This window comes from Glandiceps talaboti, chromosome 10 (assembly GCF_964340395.1).
Source record: "Glandiceps talaboti chromosome 10, keGlaTala1.1, whole genome shotgun sequence".
NCBI classification, from domain to species: Eukaryota; Metazoa; Hemichordata; class Enteropneusta; family Spengelidae; genus Glandiceps; species Glandiceps talaboti.
Genome location: NC_135558.1, coordinates 21516191 through 21538887, shown reverse-complemented (window position 1 = coordinate 21538887; position 22697 = coordinate 21516191). Strand labels below are relative to the sequence as shown.

The following is a 22697-nucleotide window of genomic DNA, read 5'->3' as shown; positions in this document are numbered from 1 at the left end:
ATGTAAATACAGGAAATCCAAATTTTATTTTTTATAATTTTACTCTCGACAATGTAAGCCTAAGAGAATACTGTTTTCTTGGTATCATTATTTCTTCTAACAGTAAATTTAAACAAAACCTCAATAACTTGAAGTTTAAATCCACGAGAGCTCTCTTAAGTTCATGTATAACTATTTCTTCTAACTAGAGTATTTCTATTGATGTGGCTTTAGATCTCTTTGATTGTTTAATTGTTGCTATTGTGACTTACAGATGTGAAGTTTGGGGTTATGAAATTGAGAAATTTTCAGATTCTTGTTGATGTTTTTTTTTCTTTTTATAGATTTCTACTTTGGGTTTCTTATAAGTTATAAGATATCAAGATGTGGTATTGTTGGAGAATTAGGTCATTTCCCCACTAATTTCACTGTAATTAAACTTCTGTTAAAGTATTGGTATAGATTAATTGTTGATGGACAATTTATTGTGAGCAGCCTACATTTGTTCTATGTGTTATTCAACATGGGGTATTTATATTTTATTATTAGAAACTTACTTGTTAAATATAATGAGAACAGTGTGTGGTCAAATCTTTGCAGGTTTAATTATACTAGGAAGGTTCATCATAATTTTATGACTTATGTCTAGAATTTTGTAATCATGGTACAGGGAATTACATAATGACATTAGAAGAAAAAAGTACTAATAAAAACAAAATGAGAACATTTAGATTATTTAAAACAGCTTTTGGTTTTGAGAAACATCTTCTGCAAATTAAAAATCCAGTTGGTAGAAGACTAGTGACTAAATTTAGAATTTTGGATTATAATATTTATATTGAGTTGGGGAGATGGTGTACTCCTAAGATTCCTGTACATGATGAAAGAATCTTTAAATTTTGTCAAATTATGCGGTAGAAGATGAATTTCATCATTTCATGCTTTATTCTCATTATACAAATTAAAGAAAGGCACTTATTCTTCTTCTTTTTCATTAGATAATTCAAATTTTCATTCAGTTTCAGCATATTTTGACCTCAGATGATAGACTTCCTCTTGGAAACTTTCTAGTCGATGTAAACAGTGCTCCATCAGTTGGTTAAAAGAATATATTTTAATCATTTTATTTCTGCATGTTATTTTTGTATGCTTTACCATGCATGTAAAGATTGACTGACTGTAGACACAGCTGAGAATACAGTACTACTACCAGTATCAATGTCTGTTGTTAAACTTCATGCTAGTCACTAGGAAAGCTCAGAAAACTGTCTATGTATACACAATCTTGCATGGTTCTCTTCAAAACATCGTTCATTCCAACAGCTGTGTTTATTCAAAACTCATTATATGGCCCATTTTAAACCCACAGAATGTTAATTGTACTTGTGTCAATTGCTTTGTACATTGTATTTTGAGCATAAAGATGCATTCATAATCATGTACGCATAATAAATGTTACACCTCGTTATCTTATCTTTATCTGTGTTTATGTGTTACAACTCAGAGTGAGACAATGCATAGGGATGGGTCTATACTAGCGACAAACACACTACTTTCTAAACTGCATGTCCTGCTTGATATTACGGGAAACGTTTCTGACAATGGAGAATCAGTCCCTTGTGACGTGAGCTAAGATTCTATTCAAGAATGCTATCTATGATGATTATACAAAATAATGACGTTATTTGGGTATATACAATATTCAAAGTTATCGTTGCCGGCGATTGCTCCGGAATATTCAGCTGCCAATATTGATTGTTTTGTATTACGGTCGAAATAGAGTAGAATATTGCCATCATGGAATAGTGTATACTTATTAGCACATTACAAGTTGTTGTGATCCAGACACACGCATAGTTTTTCTAATAATAGTGACACATGTACATTTTTGTCGATGAAAGAACAGGGGTCAACTTACCGTGAAAGTTCGCACCTCTGGTTCGCACTTGCACTACGCTCTCGCGATGTATACATCTAGACTGGAACACAGACAATTCTGTGACTTGAAGGAGCACTAGCACTGCACGTGAAGTACAAGTGACACATGTGCATGATGTGAATAACTATATACACAAACAAATTGTAACGTGTGCAAAATGCGCAGGCGTAAACCCGAATATGTATTAAACCAGACACAGGCGTTGTTTACCAGTCACATGCGTTACTGGCAACTCTCATGTCTGCAAACTCGACAACGCGCGTACTGCCTCTATCTAATCGTACGCCACACACAGGAAATGAAACAATATGGCTTTAGTATTTTACACGTAACAGAAAATTAAATTGATTAACGTTTTGAATGATAGGCATGGAAACATTCTACACATGTAAAGTCTATTATTTGGAAACATTCTACACATGTAAAGCCTATTATTTGGAAACATACTACACCTTAGTTAGTCTCTGATCAGACCATTATTTCTAGTGTACAATTTACCAAGAAAAGAAACAATAAATACTCAGTAAATTGTCCCCACTTTACATAAAATTAAGTAGGAAAAGGTTTCGTAGTTTTGTAAACAACTTGTTTACCATACAACGTTTGATCTATTTTACCATGAGAGAGAGAGAGAGAGAGAGAGAGAGAGAGAGAGAGAGAGAGAGAGAGAGAGAGAGATTGTAGAAAATCGAGTCCGCGTATATCATACAGACTAACCAATAAATATACGAAATAGTCAGTGCAGCTCAGAATTCGAACAGGAATACAAAGAAAATGAAAATACTGCACGTCTACAGTTTTGTCAGTCATCAGTAATTAAACTACGGTAGTTTCTTACATTTCCCTGTATTGTTTGCAATAAAAGTGTACAGTCCGTGCGTAGTTCATGGCACGGTATACATTTTTTGTATAGCTAGGTGTTTTGTAACAGTTTGAAAAGACTTCAGTTTGTACTTTTTTAAAACATGCATCAACCATTTCTAACTCCCCTTTGCTTTGTTGGTATGGTGACCTAGAGATGACGAGGCTCGTGTTTCGTCTAGAAACATGATACTAATAAATTCCAGTGCTAGAGGTAAAATCGCTGTGAGTTTACAATTACAAGACCTCCCAGAGTTTGCATATACTCAGTCTAACTGTAAGACCAGGAAAGGGAACGAGGAAAGACTTTCTGACCCCCAAGGAAGTCAGTCTATCTTTTCTACGAAATCCGTTGGCGCAACACCAAGTCCAGGTTTGATTATAACAATTTTTAATTGTAACTTAATACACGATGTGATGATTACGTGGAAACCCAACAACGTCGTTTTTTCCAGGAATTACATCTCGTAAGTGCCAGACTGAGTGTATAAAAAGGCCAGGAAAAACACATGAGGGACATCAACTGTGATCAGTAAACGAACGGACAACATAGTTTACTTCTTCAACCTTGAAACTTTGTAAGGTAAGAGTCTGATTTGTATTTATTGCATGTTCCTAAACACTGCCAACTTACATCTGACATCGTTACACAAATTGAAAGACCACTATGGAACATATATAGCGGTCTGAGCTGAAATATATGTACGACTGCACCGACAGTATAAATGATAGCGATTCCAAATGATTATTCGTGTTCTAGTGTTAAAGTTTTCTGTTTACTACACATCGTGTTAAGTCTACAAACGGTCTGCAAGCTTTAATGCCAGCGATAAAGTGGTACAGGAACAAACGCTCTAATATCTCAAGAAAATACCAATCTATAAATTATTTTTATGTTGCATGTCACCTTTCTGTCGAAGAAATTTCTTCGAATATAACATTTCGTTCTTAGCCGTAAAACGTCCAAGCTTGATAATACTGTTACAGTAACAATGCTTGTTACTTGCACACTGTGTAGCGTTCTTTAGTTTTTCACTGTATATCAATGATATTGTTTGCAATCTATTACAAATTTAGTATTAGTATTAGTATTCTGTGTACAATTACATACGACTATCTAACCTAAGGTCACTTGAGTGGCCCTGTATTTTAAGATTAAACATTCATGTACTCGCCATATTCACTTCGAAATTCGTGAAACCTTTGATCAACGTCAGTAGTCTCCATGCATTCCTTGATCTTTTCAAAACTACAAGTGAAACGGTTTAAAAAAAATGTTTTGTGAGATACAATAATTTGCTCGTGATGTCGTACGTTGTGAAAAGTATCGCATCACCTTTCGATAAACGCAATTTTATACTGAGCTGTATACACGATAAAGCATTTTGGCTCCGCCCTCAACGGTGATCACGATTTGATCTTGTTTCTTTTACTGCTTGTGGATAATATCGACCACTGATTAACATGAACAATGTCTAATTTTTGGTATTTTAACAATTTTCAGTTAATATATTGTTGTTGTCTGACCGAAAATGGTACTCCAGTTACAACTTCGACAGTTTACATGGTGACAGATTCAAAATCAAGCTTTCGCTCAAGTTTTAGACTTGCCACTGCGAACAATAACTATTTTTAGGCCTTACGCAAATACACGAGCTGAGAACTATATAATGGACGAAAATTGTGTAAGATACATCATATATTATATATGTCAGAATGTCTAAGTCTCTGATTATTTCTAATAGATATCATGGCCAAGTTTATGTGTATAATTACACTGTTGGTTGTAGTTGTCACTGTGGTCCAGGCCTGCTCGTCATCGACAGGACGAACGCCCGCCATGGACATCGGGAAAAACGCTGAAATTTATCCAACCTTCGATCCTAACACGAAGGCCGTTGGTGTTGGTGTAACAATCAGGTACTTTTTTCTTTCATTTCCACGCCAAAGAGTTTGTCTATTAAAAATAACCGCCTTTCTTGAAAAAAGAACAACGGCATCATATTTTTTGGTTTACTATCAGTGTTTATATGTTTGTAGATTCGAAAGGAATGTGTACGAATATGTCTACGTAAGAATCGATGTCCATGTGTTAATATGTGATGTCAAATTTAAGAATATGTGATGTTTAGACTTAGTAAGAATATGTGATGTCTAGATGTTTTGACTTAGTATTTAAGAATATTTGATGTATAAGTAAGAATATGTAATGTCTACTTAACACTGTGAACTGTGTGTGTATGTAACATATAACACACGCGCGCACGAACGAACGCACACACACACACACACACACACACACACACACACACACACACACATATATATATATATATATATATATATATATATATATATATATATGGATCCAAGAAATTTGTCGATTTATAAATATACGTATGTATGACTACACATCTCATTCTGTGCCTATGACAAGAAGTCATGACACGGTATGCTTCTTAATTACAAAGAGACAGTAGTAGATCACTATACGATATCTCATACTTCATTTTCTTTAAATGACACTTAAGGTTCAAAAGGGGAGCGGCAGCCATGCCTAGAGATGCTGTTCCTGACAAAGACCAAGTTTTCGGCCAACTTGATATCAACAATGATAATTTGGTCGATGTCGATGAATGGTTACGTCACCATGGTACCGTCAAGAATTTTGCTGAACTTCTGAGAGACGATGACACGAATGGTAGGACTTGTACAAAACCCTTGTCAATACAAAGGACAGACACACACACACACACACACACACACATATATATATATATATATATATATATATATATATTTGTGTGTGTGTCTGTGTCTCTGTCTGTGTCTCTGTCTCTGTGTCTGCGTCTGTGTGTAAGTGTACGACCCAAACGACAGACAGACAGACAGACAGACAGACAAACAAACAAATAGACAGACAGAGAGGCAGAGACAGAAAAGACACTGACACAAAGAGACTGAGAACGAAACTGTATAAACTACTGTTATTATACTACTTTCTAATTATTCGTTACAGGAGATGAAAAGATTTCCTTGGATGAATTCAAGAATTTGAAGCTATACTACAAAACACCTCAACAAGGTAAGTTTGTCGCCACTTTTATGACTGTTGTGGAAAATTGTAAATTAAAAATCCCTGACTTAGTCAACATAAGTGAGTAAGTCATTATATCTGAGAAAGCAGTTTTGAAAAATCCGTCCTGTTGCAACTCTCTAGGAAATGTAACATATGCAGAGTACAAGAAGGAAATAATGTACTCTTTGTTATAAGGCTTATAATTCCCTGTTTGGCAATTTATATGTGAAATGATTATGGTAAGTCTTCTAATAAATTGAAATTTAATAATTTGGTTTCTAAAATCATCAAAACCAATAATCAGATATCTTTTTTACTTCTTTTTTGTAGGTAAATAAAGACAATACATGAAGTTGACGTGAAGTTACTTTCTCTGCGATGTCGTAAAGTCTGTATCGTCGTAATATCAGCAGGCCTCTTTGCGGCAACAGCACAACATCACCACCATTATTTCGTGAGAGGGCAGAAACGTTACTGTTGGCTCACAGCAGCTCTCGTGTTTCGCTTATTATTTCTCTGTTATCTGTATATGTATACCTGTTATAAAGTACATTAAAGTATAACTAAAACGTAACTATAGTTGTGGCGTATGTATGTATGTATGTATGTATGTATGGATGGATGGATGGATGGATGGATGGATGGATGTATGTATGTATGGATGGATGGATGGATGGATGGATGGATGTATGTATGTATGTATGTATGGATGGATGGATGGATGTATGTATGTATGTATGTATGTATGTATGTATGTATGTATGTATGTATGTATGTATGTATGGATGGATGGATGGATGTATGGATGGATGCATGTGTGTATGTATGTATGTATGTATGTATGTATGTATGTATGTATGTATGTATGTATGTATGTATGTATGTATGGATGGATGGATGTATGTATGTATGGCAATCTGATTAAAATCCGATGTAGATGTCGGCTAATCGTGCATTGCTATCTTACCATCGTTATTTAGCTTGAATTGACCTTCGTAGTAGATGTTTACGTTTTTAGCCTGATCGCCTCCTCTAAACGTAAACATCTACTACGAAGGTCAATTCAAGCTAAATAACGATGGTAAGATAGCAATGCACGATTAGCCGACATCTACATAGGATTTTAATCAGATTGGTATGTATGTATGTATGTATGTATGTATGTATGTATGTATGTATGTATGTATGTATGTATGTATGCATGCATGCATGCATGCATGCATGCAAGGATGGATGGATGGATGTATGAGTGTATGAGTGTATGAGTTCAAAGGTAATGAGTAGAACCGTCCTAATAAATAAATTCAATTCTGACGTTTCGAGTCAATACTCTTCCTCATAGGATATCAAGGCAAGATATATACAGTATAGTAGGTCATCACCCGACTGTATATCAAAATGTTATGGAATAGAGCGACACACTGCAAGTTCTAATTAACGGTAACATACGCGAAGAAAGATCTAAAAGTCACTCGCACGAAAAGATCCCTATAGAACACACCTGAAAGATAGAATAAGTTAGATATAAGGGAATGATGTAAATACTCAATGTATTTGTATTTTTTATGTTTTATGTGTAAATCGTAACGTTTCATTTACAAAATCAGGATCTGGAATAACAATGTCGTGAATTACATTTATTGATTCATATTTTGTGTTATACGTTGTTGTTGTTAACATTGTTGCCGCTTCTGATGAACTCATTATATAGTCATACGTCATACATAATCAACCAATCAGCACGCAGCCCGACGATAATTAAGGCAGACGATCAAATCAAATTTCTTGTGTGGTGTAAGTTTCAGTTACAAGTTGGAATGCGCGTGCATTCTTGTGTGATGTAAGTTTCAGTTACAAGTTGGAGTGCGCGTGCATGCGTGCATATAAAGAACAGAGTTCCCAGTGTATTCTACTACTTGCTTGTATTGTCATTTCTATTACTGCTGTTTTCCGAACCCCTTTTCTATTTTGAGTCATCCACAAACACTGATAATATCATTATCTTTATAAACAAATTCTTTATTATACCCTTGATTGTTATATGATGGGCATTCTATTACAACATTTACTTTTTAGAATATGTTCTTGATATGCCCAGTAAACATTCAGTTTTGCCTGAGCATGTTGGGCCACATATACTCATATTAACCGATGATTCTAACCATAATTCGCCAGTCATTTATGTTATTAATACATAATACTTTTCAGTCTACCTGATTTTATTGACAGCACACATCCTGTTGTCATGTGCGCTAAGTGGGTGATTATTAGCTGTGTATTGTCATGTGATGGCCACTGTCCTTTATATTTTAATGAACAATTTGCATAATTAATGAATTTCGGTACTCAGGCTCTATCTTAAAAATTGCATACTTCAATTTCAATATAATTTAGTACATAAGTTAACCATAACTAAGCGCATATATCCTATAAAGTTTGTTGATGTAGATTACAGTTTTAATGAACAATTTGCATAATTAATGACGTTCAGTAATTCAGCTTTATCTTAAGAATGCAAGCTTTACATTCCATAGAATTTGGTACATATACCAACCATAACAATGCCCACAAGTTTGTTGATATAGCCTTTACTTTTAATGAATAATTTGGACAATTAATGATCTTCAGTAATTAAGCTATATCTTTGGAATGCATGTTTCAAATTCCATATAATTTGGCACATACACATCAACCATGACAAAGCGCACATTCTCTAAAGCCTGTCGATATAGATTTTAATTTTACGACTAATTTGCATTATTAATGATTTTCAGTAATTAGGGTATTTCTTAAGAATGCAAACTTCAAATTTCAGATAATTTTGTATGTGTATTAATGGTCGATGGTAAAGATGTGCATGTGTCATTTAAAGCTTGATGCTGTAACTTATAATCTATATGGTTAATTTGAATAATCAATGTTTTTTTTAATAATTAGGCAATATGTTATCTGTGAAAGCTTCAAATTTCATTTAGTTTCATATAATTAATTTTCCAATTAAGTGGTACATCATGTATAGTATCTATACTTCAGAATTTTGCATTTGAACAATGTGTGTAGGCCCAAAAATCGAAGGTTTGGCCTTACGGGAGGCATTCAGTTTTAATCTGGTTAATATTTTTATTAAAGATTTATCAAGCAGTTTTTGCCAAATAACAGGCTAGCTGTAAAAATTGGACACTCAATGTAAATATAAACAAAACAAAACAAAACAAAGGTTATTCTTTTCAATAAGTAGGGAAAATAATTGATGAATAATTTTACATTAGAAATGAAAGAATTGAGATCATCTTATCATATAAATATTTAGGAATTATTTTTCAATCTAATGGAAAGTTTACTTTAGCAATAGACAATCTTGTGATGAAAGCAACACGTGCACAAGGAGTTCTAAAACAAACCTTAAATTTAAAAAGCCTTACAGTTTCACCTAAAAATAGTATTCAACTATATAAAAGTTGTGTCTTGTCAATAATTATGTATGGCTGTGAAATATGGGGTGCCTCCACTTTCAAAATTAATAAAACAAAAACAAAGTGAAATTACAAATAATGTGTTCATACAAAAATTATTTAATGATAAATCAAAGTTTGAACAACTACATATGAAATTTTTAAGCAAATACTAGGTGCAAATAAACATGCCACAAATATTGCTGTTAGAGCAGAAGTAGGCAGTTATCCAGTTATTGTAAAAGTTTATTTTCAAGTGTTAAAATTCTGGAATAGAATAAAAAGTAAGGATTGTAGTGAACTAGTTCACTATGCTTTCATCACAGAAATAAAATAGCAAGTTTAATACATGGTTAACTTTCATTGAGAAAATAAAAACATGTAGCTGAAGCTGGTGATGACGTCAATGATATCCAAACATTTGAAAGTAAACTAAATCAAAATATATACATCATTTGGGTACCAAATCTTCACAAATTAAATAATAAAATAAATTGCGCACTTACAACAGATTCAAGTAACTGATTAATTAATTAATTAAATATTTTTTTAAATTCAAATTAACCTATGAGTTTGAACCAAATATCTAGACTTACTGCATAGTGTCAGTCATAGAATTAGCATCACCAAATTCAGAATACCAGCACATAATTTACCAATTGAAAAATTAAGATACATTGGCGTACCTCCAGAGCTGATTTTGTAATATGTGAGCAACAGTCTGTTGGCAATGAAATTCATGCTTTACTAGAATGTAAAAAACATTCAGTAAATAAATCTAGAATCAAATTTTTTAATAAGTTGTCAGTCTACGATGAAACTATATCAAAAATAATAAATATTCATGCATCCCATTAACTAATGAGAACTAAGGATGGGTTTATTACAGTATGGGTAAGTTCATTAATGCTATTACTCAAATTTATAGTTTAACTTTTTTGAAATTATTAGTAGTTTAGTGTTATTTTATTGTTGTGTAGTTACATTGTATCTGTATATCATTGACCATAGATTATATTCTTGTATGACGTAATTTCGTGTCAAATAAAATATATAATCTAAAAACAATTCATTTTTATTTTTTACACTTAAAGTCATTCCAATGTGTGTCAAGACTGTTTTTGAATGTATTTAAAGTTGGTGATGTTACAACAGTACCAGGTAAGTTGTTCCAGGTGGTAATGTCATCGTTACCATGAAAACTGTCTCCAGGTTTAGCGCAAGAGACTCCAGAGATGCATTATTAGTTTTCTGAAAGCCCAGATGTCACTCGAACCAAATATGCTGCCAAAACTTGTATTTCAAGCCAGGCATTTTTTTTCAAAATGTCAGCCGTGGCGACCTGATTATAAGATATTATTATCTGTTATCTGTTTGACCAATGACCACCTTGTTAGGTTAATTGAAGTGTTCCTACTTTGTCCTCAGCTGTGTGTTTATGTTGTCGATATCTACCACGACTGAAGTAGTTGGGGCTAAAGTACAACAGAGCGTATGTACATGCATAGATGTAGGTCACAATGTGGTTTGACTCTGAGGTCATATTGTATGAAGTGTACATGTACTAAGTGAGATGCCATGAGTGGTCACAGCTGTGGTCATCCCAAATTTAAAATTTGAAATCACCCTAGCCAGATAACCCTTTCTCATTTATTGAATTCCACCAGAACCCTCATAAAATGTCCTCTAAATCTGTTTTCATTATATGTCGTAGTTTGACCTTTTAACGTTGTGTTGTGTTTCGCTGTCAATGACGTCATACAGTTGAATAGAGAGGAAACGGCCAGATATCAGTTTAAAGTCCAATAGTCCAGGGTAAACGCCGTCCATCCCACGGTCAGTTAACAACACAGCTATTAGAAGGACACAGACCTTACCATGGCGTTACGTAGTTTTACTGGAATGGCAAGGCTTTGGGTAGGTTAAATCTGCTAATTTTGATGAAATTTATTGTGGATTTTCAAAATATGATAGTCGGTCACATACAGAAATTGGTATATTTCAGCATAATTCTGCAATAGACATATAATAGGGTCGATATAACCTAGTTAGATTGTGGTGACGACATTGACATTATGAAAATGATTTTTAAAAAATGAAATGGACTCTATATTTGTTGACAGTAATTCACCGTAGTCTTATCTTGACACATTTACAGCACTCCTCGTGTCTTGTTGATATCCAAAGCAGGTTGACAACTGCACCTATTTTCCAAAAAATGGATTTTATTATTTTATCTAATTTGATGACTGAAATGTTTTTAATTAACCTATCAGTCAAGTAAACTACAGTATGAATAGAATTACATACACATATTGTACGTCAAACGGCATTTGATTACATGACGAAAGTTTATCTGCGCACAGTTTGGTCTAAATTAATGGAATGAACTTCGTATTACACCAACATTTTTAATTAGCTCACCAAATCGTTCGCCAGGTATCCACCATGGCTTTGTCGGTGTTTTCATGCATAGCCTCAGACAATTGTCTCAAATTCTCGGAAGTTGGTAACGTCCCCCATCACTGTTCATAGATGGTTTTAAAGTCCCGAATATGAATCGCTTCCTTAATCCATCACCTAAACCAGTCCGACTCACTATCCAAAATTGTAACATTGTCAAGGTCGCATGGATGACCTTGGTGGTCTTTGTGTAGATGTATGGAGACCCCATAGATGTGCAGCTCGGCCTACAATGTTCATCTATTCCGGCTTTCAGAGTCCTCTCCGTTTCCTCAATGTAAATTCCTCCCCACAGGTTTCGTCCTCACCACTACCCCCACATTTGATGTGATACACTGGTCCAGAGACATGACTTGGTTGGGTGGGATAAATCTTTAGGTCGTACCAACAACTGCCTCAAGGTGTTACATGTATTGGGTTTATGATCTAAAGTGACACCCACTCCTCACATAGGGTGCACCCACATATATTTTCCGTCTTGAAGTTTCAGACTGTCTTTGTGTAGATGGAGGTTTGGTCGATTCTGGTTAGCCCTTGACCCTAGTGATCCACTTTGGGTACCCGCAGTTAGCATGGGCACATGTTCCAGCTTCCTATTGAGGTTGTCCTTGTTAGACACTATACTCTCTGCTCTGTAGTGTAGAATCCGGACTACCCCTCACTTGTGTTGTAACAAATTGTTCTAGCAGAAATGGATATACTGGTCAGTTTGGGTGTGTTTTCTGTATACACTAGTTGATAGATGGCCATCATGGTCTCAAATAATAAGGGTGTCAAGGAATGGTAACGTGTTATCTACCTCTTCTTATACGGTGAACTTGATATCAAGGTTAATACTGTTGAGATGGTTGGTAAATTCAAAGTTTACAGTTTCCTGATTTTACATTGTATATCATCCACATACCAAAACCACCACCCTGGGGTGGGGCAGTGGACAATGCCTTATGTTCAAAGTCCTCCATATATAAGTTGCAAACTATACGGGACACAAGTGACCCCATAGCTGCTCCATGAGCCTGTAGGTAGTAAGTTCCATTGAAGACAAAATATGTCCATTTCGAACACAGTTCCACAATGTCCTTTGATGTCATATTAGTCCTTACACATAATGTAGCATCCTCTTCTGAATGTCTCTGAATGACAGTGAATGCACCATCCACAGGTACACTAATAAATAGTGCACTGACATCATAGGCAGTTGTTGGTACGATCTAAGGATCCCACTCTATCAAGTCAGGTCTGCGGACCAGTGTATCATATCAAATGTGGGGTAGTGGTGAGGTTGAAACCTGTGGAGAGGAATACATCGGAGTGACAGAGAGAGGACTCTGAAAGCCAGAATAAGTGAACATCGTAGGTCGAGCTGCACATCATTTAGGCGAGGGATTAAAGGTGATTCAAAATGCTCACATTCACTATCACTAATTTGCTAGACTACATGTTTGTGAAATTCATTCTGGTTTTAAAACTTTTCAAAAGCGTCTGCAAACACCTTAAAATGACATTTTTTCAGTCACTTCCCTTCGGATTTACTTCGAGAGTTTTCGGGTATTTCCGGTCCCACCTAGACCACGGGATTTTATGACGTCATAAGGAGACATGGATAGTACGTAGCCTATGACGAGCGTAGTCAACAGGTGAATAAAACTCAACAGCCTTGTGAAAAAATACTTTGCTGGTGGTTGTAATAGACATCAGTAAACAAAAACTACACTCTACATGTCTTATTAACCAACATTTACCGATATTTACTCACACTTTCTCACTAATTGGCAGTGTCTGTGGGTATAAATGCTAAAATATGATCTCCCCATATTATGGCAAAATAAATCAAAACGGCTAGACTACAGTGTAGATATACATAAACACTTGTAATGTCGCTCGAATGTTTCAATTTATTTATCTGATTTTTTTTATTATTTGCCGAGGAGAAGCATTACAATATCTTCGACAGGCATGGCGTCGACAGCATATTATAGCCCACTATACTCGACTATACTCACTGATGTCGCCTTTTGAACGGCGTATTTAGCAACAAAGTAAACATATTTATCTTGAATAAATATACTAGCTATTAGATTGCCATATTATCAGCAATAAAATTGTAAAGAATTGAGGAAATTTCGTGAGTTTAGTGTTGTCATTTACATGACTTTAGCAACTCGTCTGGAAGAAAACTTGTATGGTTTCCCTTGTTGCGATATCACTTAATTTAATGCAACAAGCGGCCTATTTAATATTCATTAGAAGAATTCTGTAACGAATCATGGTATTCGAAGTATACAGTTTAGGAAACCAACAAATCAAATATCGCGATGTGTTCATGATATTAAATATGATTGGACAATATTGACGTCGGCAATCAAGGTCGTGACCCCAGCACATGGTCATGAAAGAAAGCCTGCAACTAGATACTTGGCTAGCCACATCCGGTCCAGTTTCTCAGGGTTTGTTTTGAAGTTAGAGACGTTATTTCTGTACGACTTGAAGAATTTTTCAATATATCTGATTGATAAATATGGATTACATCAACACGTGGATAAATTTAACTCAACACAAATGTGCGCTGTGCTCTCCCGATTCCATATGTACATTGTACATACACTGCTTCAGCTTTGATCGGCGAAACTATCCTAGTATAAGCTTACTGCCGCGGCCGCGGTGACTGCACAAAACTTGACAACACTACCCCTCTACTGATATATAATAATCACCTGTATACCGTGATAAAAACAAGCAATAATTCGAGTCCCCAACAAGTCGATGAGACCTGCTTTTGTTCTGTCCGATCCGAATGCGAGTTTCTTAGGTTTTATATGGGTTTCAGACTCGGACTAGAGTATTACGCCTTAGACAATAATAAGTGATATATATTCAGACTTTAAAACCATCTATGAACCGTGATGGGGACGTTACCAACTTCCGAGAATCGATCGGCGACGATACTATTACATTTAATAACAATCATGATATAAGTATACTTATTACAGAGTCTCCAAAGATTGGCAACGGTTTCTGTATTACGATCAAACTCTACTACAATTGGAGTAGCTGAACCAGGAACAAACACACCTTCTGATTCTGGACTCTCATTTGGTACGACACATTTATATAATTAAATAATAATTGAAATATAATAAATATAGAATATTTGATAAAATATATAAATATAGTATTGTATGTAGTAACTGCAAACGTGATGGCGTGTGTGTGTGTGTGTGTGTGTGGGGGGGGGATGATTTTGCTAACGTTATCTGCGATAGTAAATTGTTGATTAGGCCAGACAAAATGCGTTTTGTACGCTAGTTTCTGGGATACATGTACAAAGCTATACGATACAGCCTTGGGTCTGTTTCAGACTCGTGCAATTTAGTTTTATCGAAATTATTATTGTCTTTCTATATCAGTCTGGGAGTCACTCTTTCTGTTTGTTTTCATAAGTTAAGAGTTAGATTATACCACTGATTCATCGTTAAGTAATGTGAGTGCATGAATTAGAGTATTTTCATATTTTCAAGTGTTGTGCTTTAAGTTGAATAAGCTTGTATACTTACATATATTTCATACAAATGTGCATAACAAGAAACATACACATTGTAGATAAGTCGAAATAAACATGAAATAATCTTTTTTCTTTCTATTCGACATTGGGCCAGGTGAAGCTGGGTCAGCTAGTTGGTCATTTCATAGTTTTATCTTTATATTCATTTGAATATTTCTTTGTATTCAATGTCTTGAATTTGAATAGTAATACCAACATAAACATGTATTACAATTAAGAATGTTAACTATTACAGTAATTATAAAAGTAATAACAAGGAACTGTTGAATTAGCTAGACCTTAATATCATTTTTTATAAACCATACATACACTTCATCTTGAGTAAATACAGTTTAGGTAGACAAGGGCTACACAAAAATGTATTTGAAACTCACCCCCCCCAAAAAAAAAAGTGTGCACTGAATTTTATTAAATCAAATGCAAACTTAAAATTTTTCATTACTCGCTGCATAAATGATTGAACTATAAGTCTCATATATGCAAATTTATAGAACTAAATCTTGTAGTTGATGTAGAGTCACAGTTTTGTGTTGATGTAGATAGAGTCACAGTTTCAAGTCTCAAATTTGACCACAAACTACTATAATAGTGGTCTCAAGTTTGACCACAAACTACTATAATAGTGGTCTCAAGTTTGACCACAAACTACTATAATACTGGTGTCAAGTTTGACAACAAACTACTATAATACTGGTGTCAAGTTTGACCACAAACTACTATAATAGTGGTCTCAAGTTTGACCACAAACTACTATAATAGTGGTCTCAAGTTTGACCACAAACTACTATAATAATAGTGGTCTCAAGTTTGACCACAAACTACTATAATACTGGTCTCAAGTTTGACCACAAACTACTATAATAGTGGTCTCAAGTTTGACCACAAACTACTGTAATACTGGTGTCAAGTTTGACAACAAACTACTATAATACTGGTGTCAAGTTTGACAACAAACTACTATAATACTGGTGTCAAGTTTGACCACAAACTACTATAATAGTGGTGTCAAGTTTGACCACAAACTACTATAATAGTGGTGTCAAGTTTGACCACAAACTACTGTAATACTGGTGTCAAGTTTGACAACAAACTACTATAATACTGGTGTCAAGTTTGACCACAAACTACTATAATAGTGGTGTCAAGTTTGACCACAAACTACTATAATAATAGTGGTCTCAAGTTTGACCACAAACTACTATAATAGTGGACTCAAGTTTGACCACAAACTACTATAATACTGGTCTCAAGTTTGACCACAAACTACTATAATAGTGGTCTCAAGTTTGACCACAAACTACTATAATAGTGGACTCAAGTTTGACCGCAAACTACTATAATAGTGGACTCAAGTTTGACCGCAAACTACTATAATAGTGGACTCAAGTTTGACCGCAAACTACTTAAATTACAATAGTGGTCTCAACTTTGACCACAATCTACGTATACTTTATAATATTATATTTTGAAAGAATCTTTTAGAATATGAATTTCTTCTGAACTGATATATTTTGATTTTTAGAACTCACTTCAGAGCAACAACAAATCAAGGAAGTTGTAAGGAAATTTGTAAGCGAAGAAGTCATACCAAAAGCGGCAGAGTACGATAGAACCGGAGAGGTATGTGGAGACATTGATGTACTTGAATAACAATTACAGTATACTTGCAAACCATAAATACTAGACTAGACCTAAGCTATGCAAATAGTGAAGCTAAGCAAGTCAGGTAAAATTTGCTAATGGGTAAATTGGATCTGTATGGTGGAGACACGCTGTATGTAACGTCTTCAGAACACCTTCCGATCTCTGCGGTTTTTATTTTCTTAGCAAATGTGGTAAATTTTACATCATAATCTACAAGTTTTGGTTATCTCTACTTTAGGAGTAAAATTGCTGAAAGACAGCACTCGTTACCCAAGTAATGATATTATCTCTAGTCTCTGATCTAAGTCATAGTAATGATATTATCTCTAGTCTCTAATCTAAGTCATAGTAATGATAATATCTCTAGTCTCTGATCTAAGTCACAGTAATGATATTATCTCTAGTCTCTGATCTAAGTCACAGTAATGATATTATCTCTAGTCTCTAATCTAAGTCATAGTAATGATATTATCTCTAGTCTCTGATCTAAGTCACAGTAATGATATTATCTCTAGTCTCTGAGCTAAGTCACAGTAATGATATTATCTCTAGTCTCTGAGCTAAGTCACAGTAATGATATTATCTCTAGTCTCTGATCTAAGCCATAGTAATGATATTATCTCTAGTCTCTGATCTAAGTCATAGTAATTTTATTATCTCTAGTCTCTGATCTAAGTCATAGTAATGTTATTATCTCTAGTCTCTGATCTAAGTCATAGTAATGATATTATCTCGTCTCTGATCTAAGTCATAGTAATGTTATTATCTCTAGTCTCTGATCTAAGTCATAGTAATGTTATTATCTCTAGTCTCTGATCTAAGTCGTAGTAATGTTATTATCTCTAGTCTCTGATCTAAGTCATAGTAATGATATTATCTCTAGTCTCTGATCTAAGTCATAGTAATGATATTATCTCTAGTCTCTGATCTAAGTCATAGTAATGATATTATCTCTAGTCCTGATCTCAGTTATAGTAATGATATTATCTCTAGTCTCTGATCTAAGTCATAGTAATAATATTATCTCTAGTCTCTGATCTAAGTCATAGTAATAATATTATCTCTAGTCTCTGATCTAAGTCATAGTAATAATATTATCTCTAGTCTCTGATCTAAGTCATAGTAATATTATCTCTAGTCTCTGATCTAAGTCATAGTAATAATATTATCTCTAGTCTCTGATCTAAGTCGTAGTAATGATATTATCTCTAGTCTCTGATCTAAGTCGTAGTAATGTTATTATCTCTAGTCTCTGATCTAAGTCACAGTAATGTTATTATCTCTAGTCTCTGATCTAAGTCACAGTAATGATATTATCTCTAGTCTCTGAGCTAAGTCACAGTAATGATATTATCTCTAGTCTCTGATCTAAGCCATAGTAACGATATTATCTCTAGTCTCTGATCTAAGTCGTAGTAATGATATTATCTCTAGTCTCTGATCTAAGCTATAGTAATGATATTATCTCTAGTCTCTGATCTAAGTCGTAGTAATGATATTATCTCTAGTCTCTGATCTAAGTCATAGTAATGTTATTATCTCTAGTCTCTGATCTAAGTCATAGTAATGTTATTATCTCTAGTCTCTGATCTAAGTCATAGTAATGTTATTATCTCTAGTCTCTGATCTAAGTCATAGTAATGATATTATCTCTAGTCTCTGATCTAAGTCATAGTAATGATAATATCTCTAGTCTCTGATCTAAGTCGTAGTAATGATATTATCTCGAGTCTCTGATCTAAGTCATAGTAATAATATTATCTCTAGTCTCTGATCTAAGTCACAGTAATAATATTATCTCTAGTCTCTGATCTAAGTCATAGTAATGATATTATCTCTAGTCTCTGATCTAAGTCATAGTAATAATATTATCTCTAGTCTCTGATCTAAGTCATAGTAATATTATCTCTAGTCTCTGATCTAAGTCATAGTAATATTATCTCTAGTCTCTGATCTAAGTCATAGTAATAATATTATCTCTAGTCTCTGATCTAAGTCGTAGTATTGATATTATCTCTAGTCTCTGATCTAAGTCGTAGTAATGTTATTATCTCTAGTCTCTGATCTAAGTCATAGTAATGATAATATCTCTAGTCTCTGATCTAAGTCATAGTAATGATATTATCTCTAGTCTCTGATCTAAGTCGTAGTAATGATATTATCTCTAGTCTCTGATCTAAGTCGTAGTAATGATATTATCTCTAGTCTCTGATCTAAGTCGTAGTAATGATATTATCTCTAGTCTCTAATCTAAGTCGTAGTAATGTTATTATCTCTAGTCTCTGATCTAAGTCATAGTAATGTTATTATCTCTAGTCTCTGATCTAAGTCACAGTAATGATATTATCTCTAGTCTCTGATCTAAGTCACAGTAATGATATTATCTCTAGTCTCTGATCTAAGTCATAGTAATGTTATTATCTCTAGTCTCTGATCTAAGTCACAGTAATGATATTATCTCTAGTCTCTGATCTAAGTCACAGTAATGATATTATCTCTAGTCTCTGATCTAAGTCATAGTAATGATATTATCTCTAGTCTCTGATCTAAGTCATAGTTATAATATTATCTCTAGTCTCTGATCTAAGTCATAGTAATATTATCTCTAGTCTCTGATCTAAGTCATAGTAATATTATCTCTAGTCTCTGATCTAAGTCATAGTAATAATATTATCTCTAGTCTCTGATCTAAGTCGTAGTAATGATATTATCTCTAGTCTCTGATCTAAGTCGTAGTAATGTTATTATCTCTAGTCTCTGATCTAAGTCATAATGATAATATCTCTAGTCTCTGATCTAAGTCGTAGTAATGATATTATCTCTAGTCTCTGATCTAAGTCGTAGTAATGACATTATCTCGTCTCTGATCTAAGTCATAGTAATGTTATTATCTCTAGTCTCTGATCTAAGTCATAGTAATGATATTATCTCTAGTCTCTGATCTAAGTCTCAGTAATGACATGATCTCGTCTCTGATCTAAGTCATAGTAATGTTATTATCTCTAGTCTCTAATCTAAGTCATAGTAATGATATTATCTCTAGTCTCTGATCTAAGTCACAGTAATGATATTATCTCTAGTCTCTGATCTAAGTCACAGTAATGATATTATCTCTAGTCTCTGATCTAAGTCATAGTAATGATATTATCTCTAGTCTCTGAGCTAAGTCACAGTAATGATATTATCTCTAGTCTCTGATCTAAGTCACAGTAATGATATTATCTCTAGTCTCTGATCTAAGTCATAGTAATATTATCTCTAGTCTCTGATCTAAGTCATAGTAATATTATCTCTAGTCTCTGATCTAAGTCGTAGTAATGATAATATCTCTAGTCTCTGATCTAAGTCGTAGTAATGATATTATCTCGAGTCTCTGATCTAAGTCATAGTAATGATATTATCTCTAGTCTCTGATCTAAGTCACAGTAATAATATTATCTCTAGTCTCTGATCTAAGTCATAGTAATAATATTATCTCTAGTCTCTGATCTAAGTCATAGTAATAATATTATCTCTAGTCTCTGATCTAAGTCATAGTAATAATATTATCTCTAGTCTCTGATCTAAGTCATAGTAATAATATTATCTCTAGTCTCTGATCTAAGTCATAGTAATATTATCTCTAGTCTCTGATCTAAGTCATAGTAATAATATTATCTCTAGTCTCTGATCTAAGTCGTAGTAATGATATTATCTCTAGTCTCTGATCTAAGTCGTAGTAATGTTATTATCTCTAGTCTCTGATCTAAGTCACAGTAATGTTATTATCTCTAGTCTCTGATCTAAGTCACAGTAATGATATTATCTCTAGTCTCTGAGCTAAGTCACAGTAATGATATTATCTCTAGTCTCTGATCTAAGCCATAGTAACGATATTATCTCTAGTCTCTGATCTAAGTCGTAGTAATGATATTATCTCTAGTCTCTGATCTAAGCTATAGTAATGATATTATCTCTAGTCTCTGATCTAAGTCGTAGTAATGATATTATCTCTAGTCTCTGATCTAAGTCATAGTAATGTTATTATCTCTAGTCTCTGATCTAAGTCATAGTAATGTTATTATCTCTAGTCTCTGATCTAAGTCATAGTAATGTTATTATCTCTAGTCTCTGATCTAAGTCATAGTAATGATATTATCTCTAGTCTCTGATCTAAGTCATAGTAATGATAATATCTCTAGTCTCTGATCTAAGTCGTAGTAATGATATTATCTCGAGTCTCTGATCTAAGTCATAGTAATAATATTATCTCTAGTCTCTGATCTAAGTCACAGTAATAATATTATCTCTAGTCTCTGATCTAAGTCATAGTAATGATATTATCTCTAGTCTCTGATCTAAGTCATAGTAATAATAATATTATCTCTAGTCTCTGATCTAAGTCATAGTAATATTATCTCTAGTCTCTGATCTAAGTCATAGTAATATTATCTCTAGTCTCTGATCTAAGTCATAGTAATAATATTATCTCTAGTCTCTGATCTAAGTCGTAGTATTGATATTATCTCTAGTCTCTGATCTAAGTCGTAGTAATGTTATTATCTCTAGTCTCTGATCTAAGTCATAGTAATGATAATATCTCTAGTCTCTGATCTAAGTCATAGTAATGATATTATCTCTAGTCTCTGATCTAAGTCGTAGTAATGATATTATCTCTAGTCTCTGATCTAAGTCGTAGTAATGATATTATCTCTAGTCTCTGATCTAAGTCGTAGTAATGATATTATCTCTAGTCTCTGATCTAAGTCGTAGTAATGATATTATCTCTAGTCTCTAATCTAAGTCGTAGTAATGTTATTATCTCTAGTCTCTGATCTAAGTCACAGTAATGATATTATCTCTAGTCTCTGATCTAAGTCACAGTAATGATATTATCTCTAGTCTCTGATCTAAGTCATAGTAATGTTATTATCTCTAGTCTCTGATCTAAGTCACAGTAATGATATTATCTCTAGTCTCTGATCTAAGTCACAGTAATGATATTATCTCTAGTCTCTGATCTAAGTCATAGTAATGATATTATCTCTAGTCTCTGATCTAAGTCATAGTTATAATATTATCTCTAGTCTCTGATCTAAGTCATAGTAATATTATCTCTAGTCTCTGATCTAAGTCATAGTAATAATATTATCTCTAGTCTCTGATCTAAGTCGTAGTAATGATATTATCTCTAGTCTCTGATCTAAGTCGTAGTAATGTTATTATCTCTAGTCTCTGATCTAAGTCATAATGATAATATCTCTAGTCTCTGATCTAAGTCGTAGTAATGATATTATCTCTAGTCTCTGATCTAAGTCGTAGTAATGACATTATCTCGTCTCTGATCTAAGTCATAGTAATGTTATTATCTCTAGTCTCTGATCTAAGTCATAGTAATGATATTATCTCTAGTCTCTGATCTAAGTCTCAGTAATGACATTATCTCGTCTCTGATCTAAGTCATAGTAATGTTATTATCTCTAGTCTCTAATCTAAGTCATAGTAATGATATTATCTCTAGTCTCTGATCTAAGTCACAGTAATGATATTATCTCTAGTCTCTGATCTAAGTCACAGTAATGATATTATCTCTAGTCTCTGATCTAAGTCATAGTAATGATATTATCTCTAGTCTCTGATCTAAGCCATAGTAATGATATTATCTCTAGTCTCTGATCTAAGTCGTAGTAATGATATTATCTCTAGTCTCTGATCTAAGCCATAGTAATGATATTATCT

General features: G+C 33.8%; 2 protein-coding genes across 2 annotated transcripts in view; both read left to right on the top strand.

Moving 5' to 3' along the window:
* The first annotated feature begins 3046 nt into the window (after window positions 1-3046).
* On the top strand, window positions 3047-6404 carry LOC144441451 (uncharacterized). The gene is made up of 5 exons (XM_078131025.1): window positions 3047-3362; window positions 4525-4699; window positions 5311-5480; window positions 5799-5864; window positions 6189-6404. Exons 2-5 carry the CDS (start codon window positions 4530-4532, stop codon window positions 6194-6196), a joined length of 414 nt encoding a protein of 137 aa, XP_077987151.1. The 5' UTR covers window positions 3047-3362; window positions 4525-4529; the 3' UTR covers window positions 6197-6404.
* A 4682-nt stretch (window positions 6405-11086) lies between these two features.
* LOC144440756 (medium-chain specific acyl-CoA dehydrogenase, mitochondrial-like) overlaps window positions 11087-22697 on the top strand; it is a 33363-nt gene continuing 21752 nt past the window's right edge. Inside the window, exons 1-3 of the mRNA XM_078130135.1 lie at window positions 11087-11227; window positions 14764-14869; window positions 16858-16955. Of these exons, the coding sequence (XP_077986261.1) occupies window positions 11189-11227; window positions 14764-14869; window positions 16858-16955 (243 nt within the window). The 5' untranslated portion in view covers window positions 11087-11188. The remainder of the gene's footprint in view (window positions 11228-14763; window positions 14870-16857; window positions 16956-22697) is intronic.